At 37.8% G+C, this 20,379-nt stretch overlaps 1 protein-coding gene across 4 annotated transcripts in view; it reads right to left on the reverse strand.

The window, feature by feature from the left end:
- DAAM2 (dishevelled associated activator of morphogenesis 2) overlaps positions 1 to 20,379 on the reverse strand; it is a 177,206-nt gene that overhangs the window by 55,467 nt on the left and 101,360 nt on the right. For all 4 annotated transcript variants that reach the window (XM_065755211.1, XM_065755203.1, XM_065755220.1 and 1 more), the window contains exons 4-5: positions 10,658 to 10,732; positions 3,717 to 3,811 (exon numbers count right to left, since the gene is read on the reverse strand). In XM_065755211.1, the coding sequence (XP_065611283.1) occupies positions 3,717 to 3,811; positions 10,658 to 10,732 (170 nt within the window). The remainder of the gene's footprint in view (positions 1 to 3,716; positions 3,812 to 10,657; positions 10,733 to 20,379) is intronic.

Genomic DNA, 20,379 nt, shown 5'->3' on the forward strand with positions numbered 1-20,379 from the left:
ACACAACCAAGTACCTTCCCATTTCAGCTGACATCAGAAGCAGGAATCGATGATTTTCACCTTCCGTTCCCAAAACACTTATTTTTCTGTTCTCCGGAAAGGACAGAAATCATGCAAGAGGAAGATAAAGGAAGAAATGGTGACAGCAGTTTCTGGGCCAACAGACTCTCTTAGAATTAGGATGTGCTCCGTGAGAGTGGGGAGGTATGTGGGTATGTAAAGGAGAGAAAAAGAAGTGGGAGTTCAGCTGATACTATTTGATATTTGTGTACCTGTATGCCTGTAAGCACAGATGTTTGGGCTCACACATGCATGTGTAGAGGAAAACTCAACTCATTCATATAAACTGTTTTCTTCCTCACAACATATACATGTACGACTAACTGCCACCCTATATGCCCTGTATGCTGCAAAGGAAGGTTTTGTTCTAGGCTGAAAGGTGTAATGTTAAGCATGTTTGCCAATGTATTCTGGCTAACACACTCAAAAACTCAAGTGTAAATAAAGTAGGGTGTGTTTTAATAGGTGCTAAACAAGCATATTAAAACCTCACCTCACCTCAGACTCTCACTTGACCAGTTTAGCACACATTAAAAAGGCACAGCACCTTTTAGCCTGTCAAGTTTTAGACAGTGTTGATCAGAATGTGTTAGCTAGCTCAAATAACAAACTTTTCATCCAAATACAGATGAAGACTAGCAGGTAATGACCCGCTGATGGATTCCAAGTGCTGGGGGGGACATTGTCCCTGTGAGACTCAATCCAGCACAGGAAACACAGAAAGATCATTGCTGTGGGTATGCAGGGGGCAGGATGTTCCCACCCTGCTATCTGCCAAGGGTGCACTTCCCCAAAGAATCAGGGGACAGACATAATCCTGACAACTACTGAACTGCTGAGAAATTCATCAAAAATGGGTTTTACTTGCTATTTAAAATATAAATGATCATCTTCAGTATGAACTGGAATGCAACATGGCTAAATCAAACAAAAATAACAAGAAGTAAATCTGAGTTAAACAAAAGGAGAAAAGCAGACAGCAAAGCAAGTTAGTGCTTGAGATTCAGAATAAATGAAATATTCCTCTGTGGATATGAATTCTTTTTTTCACAGACTTTTGTTAAGTTTTTACTTTTATTTTTATTTTTGCATTTCTGAACCTCCATTTTGGGGCATTAAAAATAAAAGAAAAGCTCTTCTCTCTGCTTCTGTTCAACAGTTTGTCATCATACTTGTTTATAGTCACAAGCTCTTACAAACCTAAAGAAAAATCTGTTTCCTTACTAGATGCAGATGTGGGGGTTTTGTTCTCTAAGGCTGGGGTTGTTTGTGTGTTCTGGGATATAAAATGGTTTCATAATTCCAGGGCACCTCCTGAACATCAAAACAAAATGCCTCTGGTCAGTCTGGGCCAACTAGTCTCCCAGGAGTGCCTCTATCACCTTTTCACTTAAGGGGAAATGAATTTGAGTTTGGGAAGTTCTGCTTCAGAGAGCAATTACTATGCATTTGCTACTACAGAAGACACAGTTCTACAGTAAAACGAAGCACAGCCAAACATGTATTTTTCTTATTTTGGCCTAGATCGGAGAATTCAAGAAGAGGAGTCTTTTGGTAGCTATCAGAGCTCCTTTCTCCTCTACCATCACAAACAGATTCAAGACAGTCTCTTCTGTGTGAATTTAGGTATCTACTTTCTTCAGAGGTCTGATGCACAGAAGTGGCAAGGAAAATAGGATTTGATGTCCAAATTCAGCTAGAAAGACTAGTATTTTGAAGGCTTGGGTATAGTACTGCTTATGAGAGGGATTTGATGGAGCTGAGGGCCTCTCTAATGCAACCTTTCCATCAAGAAGAAATTGGCTTGTTGATCAGTCATTGGCATGCAGCCCATTTGGCAGCTAACGAATTGAGTCGCTGGAAATTAGTTGAGACATAGGATTTAACTTAAAATTTGGCTTGGCTTAACTATTCAAAAAAAAAAAAAAAAGCCACATAACCATTACCAGTGATTTAGAAGAGAACACTTTATAGGGCAGCTCATAGATGCTTGCACTGAAGCTTATTAGGGTTATTATAAACAGATGAGGCAACAGCCTGTTGTCAAGGGTACCCACTATAGATCTGGCCTGAAAAATCTTGCAAGGTTTTGGGCAAAGCACAATTCTCTCTTCACTCAGGAAGGAGGTTGGGATGTTCCATTTAAAATGATGGAGTAGAACAACCAATGGTGGCACAGCCTAAGTGTTTCAGCTGGATGTAGCAGAGGTACCTTGCTACTCAGGGATGTTCAGTGGTATAAAAAAGCTGTTACTTTCACAGAGGAAACATCACACCAGCTCCAAATTAGTGTGTCAGAGTTCCTACATCATGTCTCAACAGCACAGGTTTTTGGTTAAAAATCTTTCTGAGATCCAGGAGTTTGGCAGTTGTCTGTGTCCATTTTAACATAAAGTTTAGCTACATTTTACCATATTCTGTTTTAGGATAGTGACAGAGAGAAGCAAACTGATGCTTGTTCCCTTATGCTAGTTCTCAGTACGGGCTCTCAGTAACAGAGTTCCAGCTATGATCCTGCCGCCACAAAGGGTTTTGGGTCACAACACAAGAAGTCCGATTGCAATTGAATCATAGAAAAAGCTCCTCTGTGATGAAGACTTAATTCTACCTTTTGTCTTCTTTATTCTCTTTTCTCTTAGTGATCTCTCAGTATTTTGACATTCACACATGAAGGGAGAGATCATCAGGTCTGTTGTCCTCTCTACATTTGCTTGCTGGCTACAGAAAGGAGGTGTTTCAGCACTTCAAATTACTAAAGCTCCCTCACTTTCCTTCACATCTGTCTACGTACAATGCAGGAGCAGGCTCAAGTCAACTAACCACAGTGCAAATTCTCTAGGGATTTTCTTTTTTATTACCGGTATTTATTTATTTGGTTTGTTTACTTTTTTTTTTACTCCCCAAACCCTGTGTGACTGCATTAGTGAAGCCTTCTGAAACCATGACTTTAGCATATTGTACATACAAGAATATTCAGCTTATTTTGGTCTTAATACAAATACATTCAGACCAAATATTCAGCCATTGTTATTACTTTGGTACAATTTTCTTCTAAGTGTTAAATAGAAAAGGCTTCTATGCTAGTTAGTTTGCAATTGTTCAGAGCATTGATCTCAGAAAAACAAAGATGACCTTACCTTCAAAGATACAGTAGACGACTAAGTCTCAACATTTCTGCTTGCTGCTGTTACACACAGAGCAGGAAGAATGCCAAACCAGGTGAAGTCAGATGGATTAGCTGCTTTGTTCCAAACAGTTCTCATTACTACAGATAAGAGGAAGCCTGAACTCAAAGTTCATAGCAGGGACTAAGATCTTGCCTGTCATAAATCAGATCACATGCGGTGCTCAAGGGACTATGAAGTTAGTAAGACTGATCTTCACAGTCCTTACTCGTGTTTGCACAGATGTGCCACATGTTTTTTACAACAGAATTTGTTTTTTATTTTCCTGAAGCTATATGCTTCAACATTAGTGCGCCCTTCCAGCTAGACAGGTTCAGAACAGGAACTGTAGGACTCTCTGTGGATTGTCTGAGCTATTAGAGAACGCTTGTGTGAGGTGAAACAAAGAGGTTTCTGTCTTTGCCAGTCTTTCTTATTCCACATGTGACCATAGGGAGGCAGTGAATTGCGATGAAAGAAGAACAACATTACCTCATGGGCTGAGTCCGCAGAGCTGTCTTCAAGTCTTCAACTATTTTATTTTTCATTTCTGTTTCTTCTTCATCAAAAGCATACAGAGTCTGCATCTGTTCAGAAAAGGAGATGACAATCAGAAAAGTTTAAGCTGCCTGGAAGCTAAGAGAGGGGCCAGGAATTATGAAAAACAACTATCCCATCAACCCATGGAGAGGTGCCTGCCGACCTCTCACCAGGAAAGCAGTGTCTCAGCTTCAAAACTGAATCCAGATGAGGCTGCTCATGTGGACTGGCAGCAACACCCTCACTAAACACGCACCAACTAAACCAGGATTCTCAGATTACTCCCTAAAAATCATATATGCCAGGATGCCCTCAGAAAATTGTACCTCATCTGGAGTGGTGATATGCTGTGGTGATCTATGGCTATGTGAGGCAAAATACGGGTGGAGATGCAAGATCTTATTAGACTGACATAGCTTTAGGGATTTAGGGGGAAAAAAGAAAGACAACAAACTTCTGTGTCCAGTTTCAAAGCAGATAAGCTTTTTCTTCAAATGACTAGACAGCCTATGAGCATCCCGGTTTACAATTTGTGTATCTAAAAGTTTGTGTATCTATTTTTCCCTACTCAAATTATTACACCTGGTTTATGATCCTGATTTTTGTATATACTTCATCCCTGCTAATTAGGAACATCTTCTGCAAAAAAAGTATCATAAAATCCTGTCCCTGTTTTTTAACACAAAAACCGAAGCATGCAGACAATAGAGCCTGCATTTTCACATTTTCTTATTAGGAGCTACCTTTATCACTTTTCCCCCTGGTACACATCTTGCAGTCATCTGGAACTGAAGATGTTGTGGGTCACTGTAAATTAGGGTGAGAGATGACGAGTGGAACAGACATAAAATACTAAATTCTCAAAATAAAACAATGCTATTAAGAAATCAAAGTAGTGAACCAGGAAATCATGGCTCCAGATCCTCACTCAGCACCATCACAACCTTGTGGATGTGAAGCAAGACCCTTCAGTGCCCAACACATGCACCATTGTAGCTCACAGCTTCAGTGTGTGACTTCACAAAAAATCAATACTCAATATGAAAATTCTTAGCATATAGCTATGCTTTGTTAGGCTCTTTAATTTGAAAACAGAAAGGATAAATGCCTTTCTTATTGGCAGGATTTCTTGGAGATATGACTCAGTGATATCTGGAAAGCAGCTCTGAACCACCCCTCAAATGAATACCCCAATTAAACTAGAATTATCTATAAAGGTTCAGATATTTTATCTCTCTGGAGTGGAATCTGAGTACCTACAATTATGGTTTAAATAACTTAAGTATTTATTTTACTATTTAGCAAGCACCAAAGAAAACTTTTCTCTCATTGGAACTCCCCTTAGCCCTCCTACCCCACCACCTCACTTCCCTTGGAAACGCACCCACATTGCTTGCTTTTGGAAACCATGTGGTGCCAACGCATGTCAGATCCTGAGGGTGGTCATTTGCCTACATGTTGTTGCTGTCTTATGCTGAACACCTGGCATAAGGAGATGTGTTTAACTCTAGGGTCCTCTCTCTGATCCTTGCTAAAGTCAAATTCACTCAGTAACAGAGCAAGCTATTTCCTGCCTTAATGGAATGACAGAGCGCTACTGATGGAAAATGAGCTGATGATGTTTTATCTTTTGCCAGCATCCCCCGACAGCCAGAAACATAAATTGAAATGCTTAAGCCAAGCCATATATGATTCCCCTCTTTGAAAAATAAACAGAAATCCTGAAAAGGTATTATGGAATCTCAATGGCAGAGTCCTGGGGTGTGATTTGAGGTTTGATTTGTATTTTCTTGGGTGATGGCTTTCCTTTGGTCCATAAATGCTCCTTTGAAACGCTCCCATTCCTACAACAGTGTAATTTCTGCTCTGAGCCATTGTGGGGTGGGAAGTGAATTCATGTCAGGAAGGTGCTCAACAGTATTTTGTTGAGAGTGAAAAAGGCCCACTTCCAAATGAAACAAACACAAATAATCCTGCCTCTACAACTGAGGGCTATTACAGAAAACCCCTTTTCTAAAGCTGCAGGCAGCCAAGAGCCCTTCATTTCTCACTCCTGTGCATGGCCAGGAACTTAAATACTCATGCCCTCTCTAAAGATAGCTTGGTCATGCATTTACATTAAGAAATAACTTTCTCAGCAAGAGTTACAGAAAACACAACTGTCCCTGGAAACAAGAAGGGAGGGAACTGTCATTATTTGAGAGTGGATTTCGTTAATGTGGCAGACTGATGAATTGCTTTCCTGAACTACAAACTGCACCCTTGGACTAACATCAGCTGTGCTGAGGATGCAGCTAGCTACCACCAGCTAACCAAATATTCTAGGAAGAGGATGCAAAACAGGTCCAGGTCATTATCCAGTCCCTAAAATGCAGTATACAAGGCTCTTTTCATACGCATGTTTTGCACACTTAAAGATCTACAGTCTAAGCGCATCACTCTGGAAAGCATGATATCCAGTTATCTTATTTGCCAATTAAAAAAAAAAGACAACAACTTATTAATGTAGGAAAAAAAATTGTTCACATAGAATTATACATATAAAACTTCAAGTAGTTCAAGATTTGAAAAATCTTAGTGTAGTGTAAATTCCCACACCTTCTCCTAATGGCTGATCATTCCTCTGGGAATGCAAACAGAATACCAAAATGACAGTATGTATAAGAAAAAGACACACACACACAAAATCAACTAGCAGCAGAAAGACACTATATGGATATGATTGATGTAGTTTCACTTCCAGTCTCACAAAAATGAAAAGAAAAATGAAGCAAATAGAATAAGTAAGGAGAAAGCATCCTGGATATCCTGAATCATAAATGTAATCCAAGCTCTTTCTTTTCACGTTATCTAAAATCACAGATAACAAAATGGTATCACTTAAAATAAATAGAAGTGAAATAAAATGAGAGTTTGATAATGAGTTACTGTATTGCATACCTCCTATGAAATGTGGACAACACCAACTTAAAATGTTTTTTTAAAGAAAAGAGGTCAGATGAAATTCAATGTGCATTGTATTTCTAGCTATGTTAGAGTTGAATCCAAAGAGCAAACTACAAATCATAAACTATGAATAAGCTATGAATGAATGTAATTTAAATAAAAGAACATTCGGGAAAATAATTTTGATGTAACAAAGCTGTCATTGAATTCAGAGGAGAGTTATTATGCACCTGCTAAATTATGCTGGAAGATGAAAATTTTTGATATCCTATGAAATTGTTCTGCCCTAAGCAAATGTTCACTGAGACAAGGAAAAGGGTCTGATTACAGCTCTATTTATTACTATTTATCTCCATCTCACACTCTTAGATAAGCCATCTCTCCAAAAACTTGCTGTTTATCTGAAAATCTCTTCCTGGAAATGCAGGTACAGCCAAACTCGTAAAAACAAGCAATGCTGTCAGAAGTTTTCCTGACCAGTGTTTATTTATGCTGCCAAGCAGATATTATCATGGGGTGAGGAGGGCAGGAGAAGCATAGGGATGTGCTCTACTTGTGATGTAAACAGGACAGCTGCTGTATTAGTAAGTTCTGTGTATTGATGAATCAGCAGTAGATGGCAATGACCTTGATAATGGAAATGTCCCCTAATTGTGGGCCTGCAATCTGCCTGTTATCAGCATTATTTACAGCATATAGATATCAGAGAACTGGGCAAATTTGGAAGCCCCTCTTTATAAATGTCATTAGCAGCCATCCCTTTCTCTCAGGGGCAGGTCTACAAGACCCTCTAGCAGGGACCTACTTGGCCCTTTCCTCTCAGTCAGAATATCTGAAGGATGGGGACATTTTCTCCAAAGGAACTGTGCACTGAAGGTTACTAAAGAGATCCAGTTTTGCTGTTACACTAGTGAGAATTAAAAACTAGTAACATTTAAAAAGTCACAGTGACAGAAACAGTTGTGGGAACAAAATCGTTCCTAAAATGCATGGCTTTCTGAACTGGATTAAGATTCTGTGACCTCAAGTCTACTGTGAAAGTGCTTCCTAACATAGCAGTCTAAGGTTACAAGAAGAGAATGTCAGACATGTCAGGAATCACCACACTGCTCTCAAGCACAATGTGTGAGGAGCAGATACGATGAGTAACGCTGCAGCACATCTTCTGAGAAAATGATCCTTGAACACAAAGGCCATGGCCTTCAGAAATTCACCAAAGGATTCTTAAGGATCTCAGTGGAATAATAGTGAAATTTTCATTTTAAAGAACATTTTTTGCTAAGCTAATATATAAAATTGAACCGTGCAAATAACCAAAAGGATATGGAAAAAGATGTGAAAGCTGCATGTAAAATGATTCTTATGCACTTAATTCACATGCAAAAATTAAATTTTACTACAAAAACAAAAATCAGGAATTAAAACATTTTAACTAACACTTCTGTGTTTATTGCTGCCATTTCAACTCCAATATTTCTTGCCACATTTCTAATTAAAATATAGCAATACCTGATAGTGCCCAGGAGACACAAACTGAAGCAGACTACAGTGTCAGGAAGCAACATGAAACAGGTTTTCTTTCACTACTTCTGAGCCAATTTCACTTGGATGCACTTAAAAAATAAAAAAATGATAAAAAAACAACCCTCGCCATCACTAAATTTAGCACTGAAGTTATAAAAGACCCAAAATAACAATTTGGATGTTAGGAATCTCAGAGGTCTAAATCATAATGAAGAGAGCATGTCTTCTTGGAACTGTTTCTCAGCTATGTCACTCCTGTTTTCCACTGATACAACTCCTATGAAATCAAGTCAACCAAGCTTCACCTGCGTAAAATTGAAGCAACTAAGTGGTAAATCAGAAGCAGTGGTTTAACTTGTGTATCTTCTTAACACCTCAAGTACCAGAGTAAATCATGAGGCTGGAAACTAAGTAAAATGTTATCAATCATTCAGTGCTGAGCCATGCAAACAACATTACCAGGGATGGTGTTTATTGGTGCTCTTAAAATGTGTTTAAAATTAGAAACATAGGCCAAAACATAGTCTCATTCTGTGGAACTGCTCCAGATTTACAGTAGTGACATGTACATACTCACTCCAGATTTAAAGACTAGTCCAAAAGTCTCTGAAATCAATGGAAAAACTTTCAGTAGATTCAAAAGGCTTTGGATCAAATCCTACCAGAAATATTTGGCTCAATGTTATTGCATGGTTTCATACTCTTTTTTTTCCATTAATGGCCCTTGTAGAGCAAATTGGTTCAATCAAGAAATCAAAGCACAGTGCTATGCCAGTTACAAAAGCTCAATCTTTTTTCTAACAACTAGTCGATATTCTTTTTGTTCCATTATTCTGCCCCAAGAAAATCTGGCATGAAGGAAGCTGATCATTTTGGCTATTAATGACCCACTGTAGAAAGTAACTTTTATCCTCTTACAACTGGTTATAGTCGCTTGTAAAGTCCTACTTTTTTTCCTCAACAAGACATATTTCACTCGGAGAATTACATTAGCATAAAGTATCCATTAAGGCATTATTTTTATGAAAACATTTTCTACCTCATAACCATGACAATAAAGGTCTACAGAAGGCATTAGAAATCAAGTATACGGGCACAAATACACAAATAAGATATTAGGAGCCAACTTCTGTCATCAACACTGCATAACTATTAAAAAAAAGGCTGAGCAGACACTGCACATAAATAACTGGAAGCAAAATTTAACTACAAAATGAGTAATAGGATCAAATTTCAAAATGTAAGGTCCACCATTTCACAAAAGTCAGTGACCACTATATCCAGGTGTTCTACTTGTGTTTGTTGTCAGATCTACAGGATGTTTCAGAGGAAGATACACATTACTAAGCTACTGAATAAGGACGTGGAAAGAAATTTTACTACAGATAACTTTTTGGCCCACATCTGATGCATCTGATGTCTACGATTTTACAGCCTCATATCTCTGTATCAATCTGCTTGCATGTAAGTGGATATTATATGAACAACTACCTTTAGTTTTACTTTTCTACTAAACTAATAAACTCAGTGTAACTTTGTAGCTTTAATTTCTAACTAATCCACTCAACAAAAAATTAACCGTTTTCAAATGGTTACTTTTCTTTTTCATTAAAATCCTTTTGCTCTTCTATTATGAAGAGTAAACAGAGAGTTCAGTTGACTTTTATCCATGACATAATATATCATGAATATAAACTGCAATATGAAATATGACAGTTACAAGCTGCCCTGCCTACTCATCTTGAAAAACCAAATTATTTCACCCTTATTTGGCACAGACACACACAGGTTTCAAACTGTAGTTACAAGTTTTGGAAAACAGTACTTTCAGTTGTCACTATTCCAGACTGGCTAGCCAGGCCAAGATCTCTAGATTTTCAAAACAGAGGTTGTAGTTGAGCTACCTTTGTGCTCCATCAACATTCAAGAGCGTGAAAATCAGTACAAGATCATTACGGTCCACCACAGTTTAAAAGCCAGCTGCAAGTTGTTTTTTGAATTGTACAGGAATTCAAAAAGGACACAAAGACATTTTTGTCCTCTTTTCAGGTCCAGTGCCAATGAACAGAAAACTAAGGATCAGTGCCATACATTGCTGTAGGCTTCAGAGCTGGCATATCAATCATTTTAAATCATAAATCTCATTACTCCAGCTCTGAATTTTCATCCAGAACTAACTTGAGTGCCTTCAGTTCTATGTATCATTTAAATTAAAAACTGGAAAATGCTTATGATGATATCTAGTCTATTCTGCTAGAGCACGTCTCTTTCTTAAGACAAATGCTCTTCTTTCACAAGTCCTATTTCAAACAAGTCATGCACTCGGGCTAACATTCCTCTTCTTCAGAGATTTCTTCCTAAAAAAAATCATAAACCAAACAGAAAGGAAATCTTCTCTTTCTGTGCAAGATGGAGGAACTTACTGCTGCCATGGAATTGATGCGGTCGATGTAGTAGTCTGGCCAGCTGGTAGCGAGCTTATTAGGATCTTCTTGTTCCTGAAACAAAGTTAAATACGGTTACACATGAAGACTCTGAAGAATAAAGTGCTGCCATAGAATCACATGAGATTCTTCAATGTGTTGGTCTTTACCGTAGTATTTTCTCCCCACATTCTTGTATAAACACCACAAGCCTACATACATTATTACAAAAATTTCTGAAAGTTTAATGCTAGCACAGTCACTATGGTGCATCAGAGAAAAAAGACACCCCTTGAGCCAAGGTTATTACACAAAGAATTACAAAGTTTGCCAGAGACTCAGTTATCTTCAATATCTAAGTGGCAAGCGTCAGCCCCATAAACATACTGACAACATTTCCAAATAGAAGAAGAACCACACATTTTTATATAACAGGTTTATATTTTGTAGTTTTATACTGATGGATTTTTTCTAGGATTCTAATTGTCCTATATAAAGAACAAGTAACTTGTATTACGACTCCTACTATATAAGAGACTGAACTTCTTGACCTATCCTAAGGATTTCCAAAGATGGATGAAGACTGTATGGAGCTCACCTATGTTGTCTTTCTATGAAAGCTTACTCATACTATAAAATTTATTCTGTGGAAGATATATGGAATATAAATGTACAGTTTCATAAGAGTACCTCAGATTTTCAGAACTGTTTGGTTAGAGATAAGAAATGACTCTACATGATCCCTGTAGAAGCATGTTGAGAAAGCACCATTTTATCTAAAAGTTTGTATCAGGCTACCTACCAACACACGTGGAAACAATTCCACACAAATCAAAATCTTCATATTTGGAATTAAAAGCAAAATTAAGGCTGAGACTTCAATATTTCTTACTTTCTCCTCACTCCCATGGACTTCCAACATGTGGACAAAAGGAGCATCTCCATTCAGGATAATGATCAAACAGCTTTTTCAAGATCTAGCAAAGAACTGCAGTACAGACACACTGTAGAAAGAATATAAATCTTTCTCAATATTACTGCTGCATGAAAAATATGGGAGACTATCAAAGTGGCAAGAGATACCAATTATACAGATGCTATGCTTCACAGTAACGAATGGTGTAATTAAGAACAGGATGACCTTTCTCAAATGAAACAAGAAATTTTGCTGCTTTTCCTTTCTCCCCATTCCTGACCCTAGTCAGCAGCAGTCTAATGGACCCAAACCCATGCCAAATGACACATTATAAAAATATGCAACTCCCTCCTAGTAGCTAGTTAGAGTTACCACACTGCATAGTATTGATGTTTCCTTTCAATACCTGATTTCCTTTCACTATATGTATCTGCAAAAAGAACTCTGAGAACTTTTTTGCACTAAGCAGATCATGAGCTCTCATAGAAAAGTCAAAATATCACTTTGCTAATGGAAAAATAAATAAAATACACAAAAGATTAATATACAATTATTTTTAGAAGATAATCTTATCATCTCCTAAGAGAACAACAGAGATAGACTGCTAATCCAGATGTAATGAAGTAAAGGTCATTCTGCAGAGAACCAGGATAAGCCACCATATTCTTTCCCTATATAGAATTATAAATGTATAAATGACAGCTATAATTGTTTCCAGAAAACAAATGACAAGGAGATTTTCAGAACAGGAAATATGCATAATCCCTCTCCCCTTTCTGCCTCCATTCCTAGCTCCAAATAAAGAAACAAACACAGACAAAATATGGACTGCCTGAATCCATTATTTATGTACAAAACTAAGCTACAATATGTTTTCACACTGAAGTTCCTTATATTCCTTTATATACATAAAAAACCTAGAATGCCACAACTAACCTCTCTTTTTATCTAGCTTAGACATGCAACCTGAAGAGCATCGGGAGAGATGTACAAAAATTATAATTCAGAATTCTGAATAATCCTCGGCAAGCACCCAAACCATTAGAAACTTCACAATCAGAACCACAGATGAAAAGACTCTGAACCCTCAAATTATATCAGTAAATCAGCTTGGCAAATGAGATGAAGTCCTTAATGAATCTTGCTTTTAATCATTCTCTGTCCACCACAAATGGGTGCAAACTCTTAGATCACAAGGCTAGTTTTTGGTTTTAGTTAAAATTGAAACAAAACAAAACAAAACAAGCAAACAAACAACAACAACAAAGAAACATAGCAGTTTCAGTGGAATGTAGCAAGTGTAATGATTTTTTTTTCTGAACTAAAGCTGGGTTGAAGCTCTACACTGGTGAAGTTAAGAAGTTTGATCAGACCATCTTCACAGTCCTCACTTTTTGAAGTTGCTTTAGCCCATAAGCAGAAGATCTAACATATTAAACAGAAAAGAAACTATCTAACTTTGGTGCCCCCATACATACTCTCTGATCAGAGTAGAATTTTATGTCTATCAGCAGTCTTTTCTTCACTGGAAGAAAAGTGATTATGTACTTAAAGCCAGTATTCTATTTCTGTTATGAGCCACCAGAAGGTACCTATATTCTGGCTAAACTCATAAAATTTTATCCAGTACCCTTTAGACTGGACCATGTCTAATTCATGTTCACATGTCAGAAGTGGCACAGTATTAATTACAGCAGTCATCTGGGCGACATTTTCACAAAAGACGACAGTTCACACCTGTAGCATCAGAGTCATTGGAGAAAACATCTCACTGCCTGTGGTAAGAAATTGTTGTACCATGTTTTCTTTCAGAGAGAGAAAGACAACCAAAAATAGAATGCAATTCTTGGTTTTGTTTCTTCTGCGTTTGTTCAGTGTTTTTTGATGTGAAGGCAAAAAAGGGAAAAGTGTATTTGTGTATGGGGCTGGACAATCTCAGAGTGCCGTTTATTCTGGAGTTTTTTTGCTGATGATGCTGATTTGAGTTTTCCCCCCTTGATGTCTTCAGGATTTTGATCCTCAAACAAAACCTCAGAGGAGATTACAAGGCACCTTGATGATGATGGCAAAACCATTTTCCTTGCTCCAAGAGACTCAGAAAAAGAAGAAAAAGAAAAGAGGTCCCAACATACAAAGCTGCATGGGCATAAAGAACTGGAAACAATAACCCATCTGTGTAAGGGAAAACATCAGCTGAAGGAATCTATTAAAGCAAAGCCTTCTTTTAGCTCCTTGAATAATGTAAATATTGCATTAAAAAACAGACGTCAGTTTGTGGACTTCATAAGAGGCCATATCACTCTTCACTGGAGTAACAACTATGTAACTGCTGTGAAAACAGGATCCTGATACCATACAAGCCTGCAATATAGCCAAGGTATTATATAGGCTTTGACACTAATTTGGACAGGCTCCATCGCTTGGTGGAAAGTGGAACTTATGACTTCATCCAATATAGGATTTAATGGAGTAGGGCAAATATTTGGACCATCTGAACCAATCAAAATGAAACAGAATACAACGAAGTATTGCCTGCACATCTAAGCTGATGCTAAAAATATTTTTGAGATTCTGGGAGAATGGATCCTTTGGATAAGCTGTTCCACAGAGAGCAGGGACCTTTAGTGTCTGCCATGTCAGCAGAACAAGCAGCTGCAAAGTTTGTTACAAAGACTGCAATCGTAACAGATGTAATTAAGAAGTATCGAACAGTAGAGTTACTGAAACCATGTGGGAATGCCAAATATTTATGAATTTAATGAAAATTAAAGACTGTATATATGATGGGGGCTTCTTTCAAGATGCTTTGAGTCCTTAAATCAAGAATAAAGGGAAAGTCTAGTCAAGAACTGCTTGTGCTGAAGCTCCTTGGGGGCAAGCATTGGGTTTCAGCTTCCAATAAAGATGCATTGGTATTTCACTCTGCACCAAGTGGACTGCCGACAATGTCATACAGTTCTCTAGAGCATTTCCTGAAAATCTGACTATTTAAAAGCCTTAAAAAATATATGCATAAGATTAGCAACATTATAAATCTTCCTTCCTATTGACAGAGAATGAGAACGAGTGACATGACAGTTGAAACTCCACCAGGAAATCACTCCCAGAGTTAGAGGATTTGACAATGAGTTCAGAGTTCTCCTGATTCCACAATACGAGGTTTATATGCAACTTTGACCAACCCCAGACCCCCGGGACCAGTGGCTGCTTGGGGGTCCAAATATTACACTGAATTTGCTTCTATCTGCACACATACTCCTGTAATAAGTTTTCAGGGCTGATGATTCTTGAAGGTTTTTTTATACATACAACTGAACTAATATTTCTTCCTTGAACAGATGCATCAGGAATTACACCACATGTTACAGATGTCATATGATAACTGTGAGTACTATAGGGATGATCTCCATTCCCTGGAAACATGACTTTCTCCTCAAAACTGTCTTTTCAGAACTGCAGGCAGCTGATCTTACTGCTTCACACTGTTCAGAACAGAATGGGAAAAAGCCATGTACCGGATGTTTTTCAAAAGGTTTAAAATGTTTTGTTGGCAGGAAACCATGATACTGTTTATTGGGTTCTTGTACATGAATAAAAACTGTGTGAAAACATAAATGAAGGATGTGAAATGAGGGTAATTTAATACAAATTCCTTTTCCAACTTGTTCATTGCATGATGTCCAGCTATGCTCAAATTCATACATGGGTCGCAAAGAATTGAATTTGGCTTGCAGAATCCACATTAAGGTTAACACTGCTCTTCCTCTCAGCAGCCTGCATGCATCATCCTGGTACCTCACAGAATTGTGAAAAGAGTTAATTTATGTGATGAAAGGAATAAGGGGGAAGAGAAGGGAATAGTTGAAAAGGTACCTACAATGATCATCAAGCCCAAAGGATCAGCAACATCACATTCAATTCAGAAAACATAAGTTATGGGGCTCAAGGTAGACTAAGAAATTCAAAACTTTCAAGAAAAAAGAAGAAATGTGGCATTTTTTGTTTTTTTACACCCAATTAAAAAAAATGAAAATAGAGATTGTGAAAAATTTTTAAGGAAAAAAAAGAAAACTCATCTGTTCACTGAAACTTGAAATTTTAATGTGATCTCCACCAATTGAGATAAAAGCTTTGCTGAGGAATAATTCTCTACTTCAGGATGAAGCCATCCCACACTGTCCAGAACAACAGACTCTCTGGTACAATGTTCATCTGAGATGTGCACCATTTAGACTCACGTTCATGTTGTTCCTGTTTCAAAGTGAAGTATGTGAACCATGCTCTCCATATGCATTTTCTAGTCGCTAGAAACAACACTGGGTTTTGATTGTTTTGGGGATACAGAATGACTATCACTTGTATTTCATTTCCCAAAAGTGCAACTCCATTCCTTTCAGATGCTTTTTAAAATGACTCAACTTATTGCAACATCTGCTATTAATGCTGAATACAATACAGTTCAGTAACACCTTGCACTCCACACTGTCGAAAGTCCTGACAGAACTTCATGCACTAGGTTTTTCAGCCTCCCTTTCAATTGAGATCACCAGAAACGGGGAAAACGGGATGCAGACAATTACAGAGTTTGCAGTCACACAGGAAATCTGTAGCACAGCCAAGAATCAATCGACACTCAAGTCGTATATCCTGTACCCTCATCCAAATCACCATTCTCCCTTTTTTCCATGACTGACTTACTGCCTTTTCTTGAAGTTCTCTTTAAGGGAAGGTACAGCTTTCAAAGAACCATTTACCTGTTCATTAACACACTGTTCATCCATTAACATCTGTCTCAGTTCAGAGCAGCCAAAGTTCCATAAATAAGAACCACTTTCATTAAAAGACACAAAACGTGTTTGATCTGCTGTGAGAGGAAATACTAATTTAGGAGTGGAGCTAAAATATATCCAAGCTTTTCAGACAGTTTACGCCTCCAAAAAGCCAGCCATGTCCCAGGAGATGGTAATTTTGAAACAGGGCAGACCGTAGGACTGAGCCATTCAATAGACAGATGTGGTCACTGCTCCATTTCTCAGACGCCACGGCTAGCATTTATACAAATATTCTCAGGCTCTGGGGGAGAGAGCTGTACCCAAGCACTTTAAGCATAATTTATCCAGAGTGAGAAAAACAAACATTACTTCTCTCTCTGGAATTAAACTATTGATGTGCAGACAATAACCATTCTGCCACAAAAGCAGTTGACTGTAAAACTAATTAAAAGGGAATGATCAATAATTACTAGCTGGAGCAAGCAACTGAGGAGTTCTAATTGCCTCTTATAAAGGTTAGGTATAGTCATACACACTTCCAGTTCACTGGATTATGACGCTGGAATATTTAGCCTAGCAAATTGTAGGGTTTTGTTTGTTTATTTATTTATTTATTTATTTATTTATTTTCCTTTATTTAGGCTGATCTCTGCCCTGCTGCCAGCAACTTGACTGGCCTGATAATGACCTCTGGTGCTGGTTACTGAGTACTCATTTCAAAAGAAAGAATCAAAGGCTTCATATTATTATTTGTACTACAAAATGCTGTTTGCTGATAAACAATTCACCACCACAAGATACAAGAGAATTTAAAAGCATAAAAGTGAAAAAGGGATACATTTTTTGAATAATGAAGGTTCTTCCTTAGGAATCTTTCCTAATACTGAAAGAAGCTTCAATGTCATGTACATTTGCTAGTATTTAAAAATTAAAACAGATTATCAATCATTTGAGAAAAATGGCTTGCTCTACCACAGGCTGAAAAATTTCTAATGAAGTTAATTCTCTGTTTTGAATTGCTTATGCCATTCATTACATTTTTTGCTTCACAGTCACAAATGTAGCAGCTCTATAGTTTGTATACACACAATGTGCCATTTCCAACATCATCTATCACTCAAAACAACCACTTCAAATTAATTACTTCCAAATAGCACACGTCTAATAGAGATGAAAATCGTGCTTTTATTTTTTATATTTCAGAAAACTTTCCAGATAATTTGAGTACATACATATGCAGATATGTAGTTTATTGCTGAAAATGGACTGGAAAGGGGGAAAGCAGGGAGAAAGATTGCTAGTGTAATGCACTGAGCTGAAGGGTTACTCTTCCAGAAACCAAGAAATATTAATTAAATAAACTGTATAATTGCACAATTTAAAATGAAATTAAGTTTTACAATTGCCATGTTTGGAACAGGACTTTCCACAGGTTGCTGGAAGGAATCTCATTTTAAGGAACTTTAAATTACAAAAAAGTTAAACGGTATATTTTCAGATTATTATGTTCAATTCTCTCCTCTTTTGGCTTTTTATCATCAACACAGACAGACATAAGTTTGCTGCCAGCGCTGACTGCATCAGCATCCTCTTTCTATTTATAGATCACACAACAGTGCTTGCCTCTTTGCAAATACGTACAGTCCTGCTGTAGGATATGGATTCCACTGTTACCAAGCACTTATTTACAGGTATAGTGAAGTGACCAAGAGGACAGCTTGTCCCCATACTTACAGATCTACTGAGATATACAGCTGATATCACACTAAAATATTAAAGTCTATCAGTAATTAACATTCTTCCTCTGGTCAGTTCCACCAGTTACACCTTTCTCATGGAAATTGTTGTTCTGTTGTATATATTCTTCTGACTATGCTGCTGCCTATAATCATTCTTTCCTATTAGTTGAATTCCATGTTTAAAACCTGTTATTGCTCTACTTTCCACAAGACCTGGTCAACTGATATTTTGCAGTTGATAAGGCTATAATTTAAATACTGTGTTGAAAAATAGAGCAATTAATGAGCTATTTGCAAATTAAATTAAGGCATTCTTAAATGATAGCCTTCTGTCATGGTTTTATGATTTTTGTTATTGCAATTCCACATCATAACATCATGTAGTGCATTGGGATTTAAAGTGTTAATGCTCCAGCTCCATGGATCATCAATAGTTCCAGGTACACTTGTCTCAGAAGAGAAGAACTACGTACCCCAGAGGACTTGGCGTTGCTTTGCGTTTTTCTGTTTTTGACTTAGAGGGAAAGATAAAAACTGTTCATGTGTCATGAGACACAGGCTTTTTTCCCTTTTGGATCAACCCAGCAGCGGGTGCTCCCCAGCTGTCTCGACTTCAGCATTAGTTTAAGGCCTTTGGTTTTTGGACACTCTCTCATTGTATTTGATTTATTAGCTTCAATTCCAATTACATTGTATTATACTGTTATTTAGCATTCCAGTATCTTATTTAGTAAATTAGCTTTCCTCCTCAGATCGTTGCTGCTGTTTTGTTTTTAGGCTCATCTCTTTTTTCTGTTTTCCTTTTCCCCGGAGCATGGGTCTGTGTGTCCCCTTGCCCCACCCATCATAGATTCAGACCAAAACAGCCTGTAAACCACTGACACCTTCACTTGCCTAGTCCTATCTTCTTTTGGAGTTGAAGGACTCTATCAGTCAGGAAGTCAATTCATGTTCATTCTACTCAGAAGGCCTTTAGAAAAAGACAAGATGTTTCTTATGGACAATGCTCTCCAGGCATGTGTCTGGGGACTCACACTGTCCTCCTAAAACACAGCTCTGTCCCTGTAAATTCTCAGGAAGCTTAAAGTCAGGGTCAAAATTCTGCAGTGATTTCCGCAGCTGGTGGAGTCAACAACCTGCTGCTATCCCAATAGCTCCTAAGAAGTAGCATCACTGGGACATTCCTTTCTGTTTCATTAACATTGAAGTTCTGCTCTTTTGGCTCTGTGCTATGTAAAAGTATTGTGAATTCACCTCACTTACAGAACAGGCCTTGTTCAACTTACTATTCTATCTTACAGTCAGCATGCTGTGAACACAGAAAGGGGTATTCTTATCTAACAGCTCCCTGCTTTTAGCTTAACATGCTCCGTTTCCAATATCACTGTTCTCAACTGGACTCCAATGCTGCTGGTACTGGACAGTAAAGAAGAATTTGCTTTTTTCTTCTCCTTCTTCACTTCCTTTCCTTCTCTTCCTTCTAGCACTCTTCCGGCAATAGTGAGAAACCACAGAAGGAGCCTAGCTTGAGTAACTGAACAACCTACTTGTCACATGCTGCACTGACAGTTTATCTTTTAGTACTGCTCTATTTATGTCCAACAAGTAATTACTTACAGTATTTTCTAAATAAGATGAAAAGACACCTTCCATTCACAGCAGGCACTCTGTCTGCCGCTTGATGATGGGAATGAACAGCCACTATCCCTCTTCAAATTCAGGAAGAACTACTGTGGACATACCTAGCTAAGGAGAGCATAGCTACCACAAATCCCTCCCTCTAGGAGCACACACACAATTATCTAATGCCAAACTCTAAAAGGTTTTTCTTCACTGTCATAACAGTGCAGGCAACACGGACAACATGCCCACTGTCTCTACTCCCACTCTCTACACTTCTTACTCCAGTTCATTTCTGCTCTTCTATGAATGATGGCAGAGTTGGATTGTGAGAATAGTGTCATGGTTTTATGATTTCTGTTATATTACTGATATAGAGAGGCCAGTGGCTTTCAGGTTGCTAATCCAATATCTCAGTATATTATTCAGTTATTTGCTCTCTTTCTCCTTTCCAAAAACTTGGGTAAAACCATATATCTTCTCCCAGCCTTCATTTTTCTCAACCGTTGTATTTGTAAAATCTTTGGGATGACAGATGTCTCTCAGCAGGTGACTGAATATCAGGGAAGATTATGTGCTTTTCACCATGAGTCAGGTGCAAAGCTGAAACTGTCCTATGTGATTGCAATGGAAATGTGTCTGTCAGTAGATACTGACAACAATTCTTTGCTGTGT

Source organism: Cyrtonyx montezumae, unplaced genomic scaffold (genome assembly GCF_038088225.1).
Source record: "Cyrtonyx montezumae isolate F1298 unplaced genomic scaffold, pur_monq_1.0 scaffold_0, whole genome shotgun sequence".
Classification (NCBI taxonomy): Eukaryota; Metazoa; Chordata; class Aves; order Galliformes; family Odontophoridae; genus Cyrtonyx; species Cyrtonyx montezumae.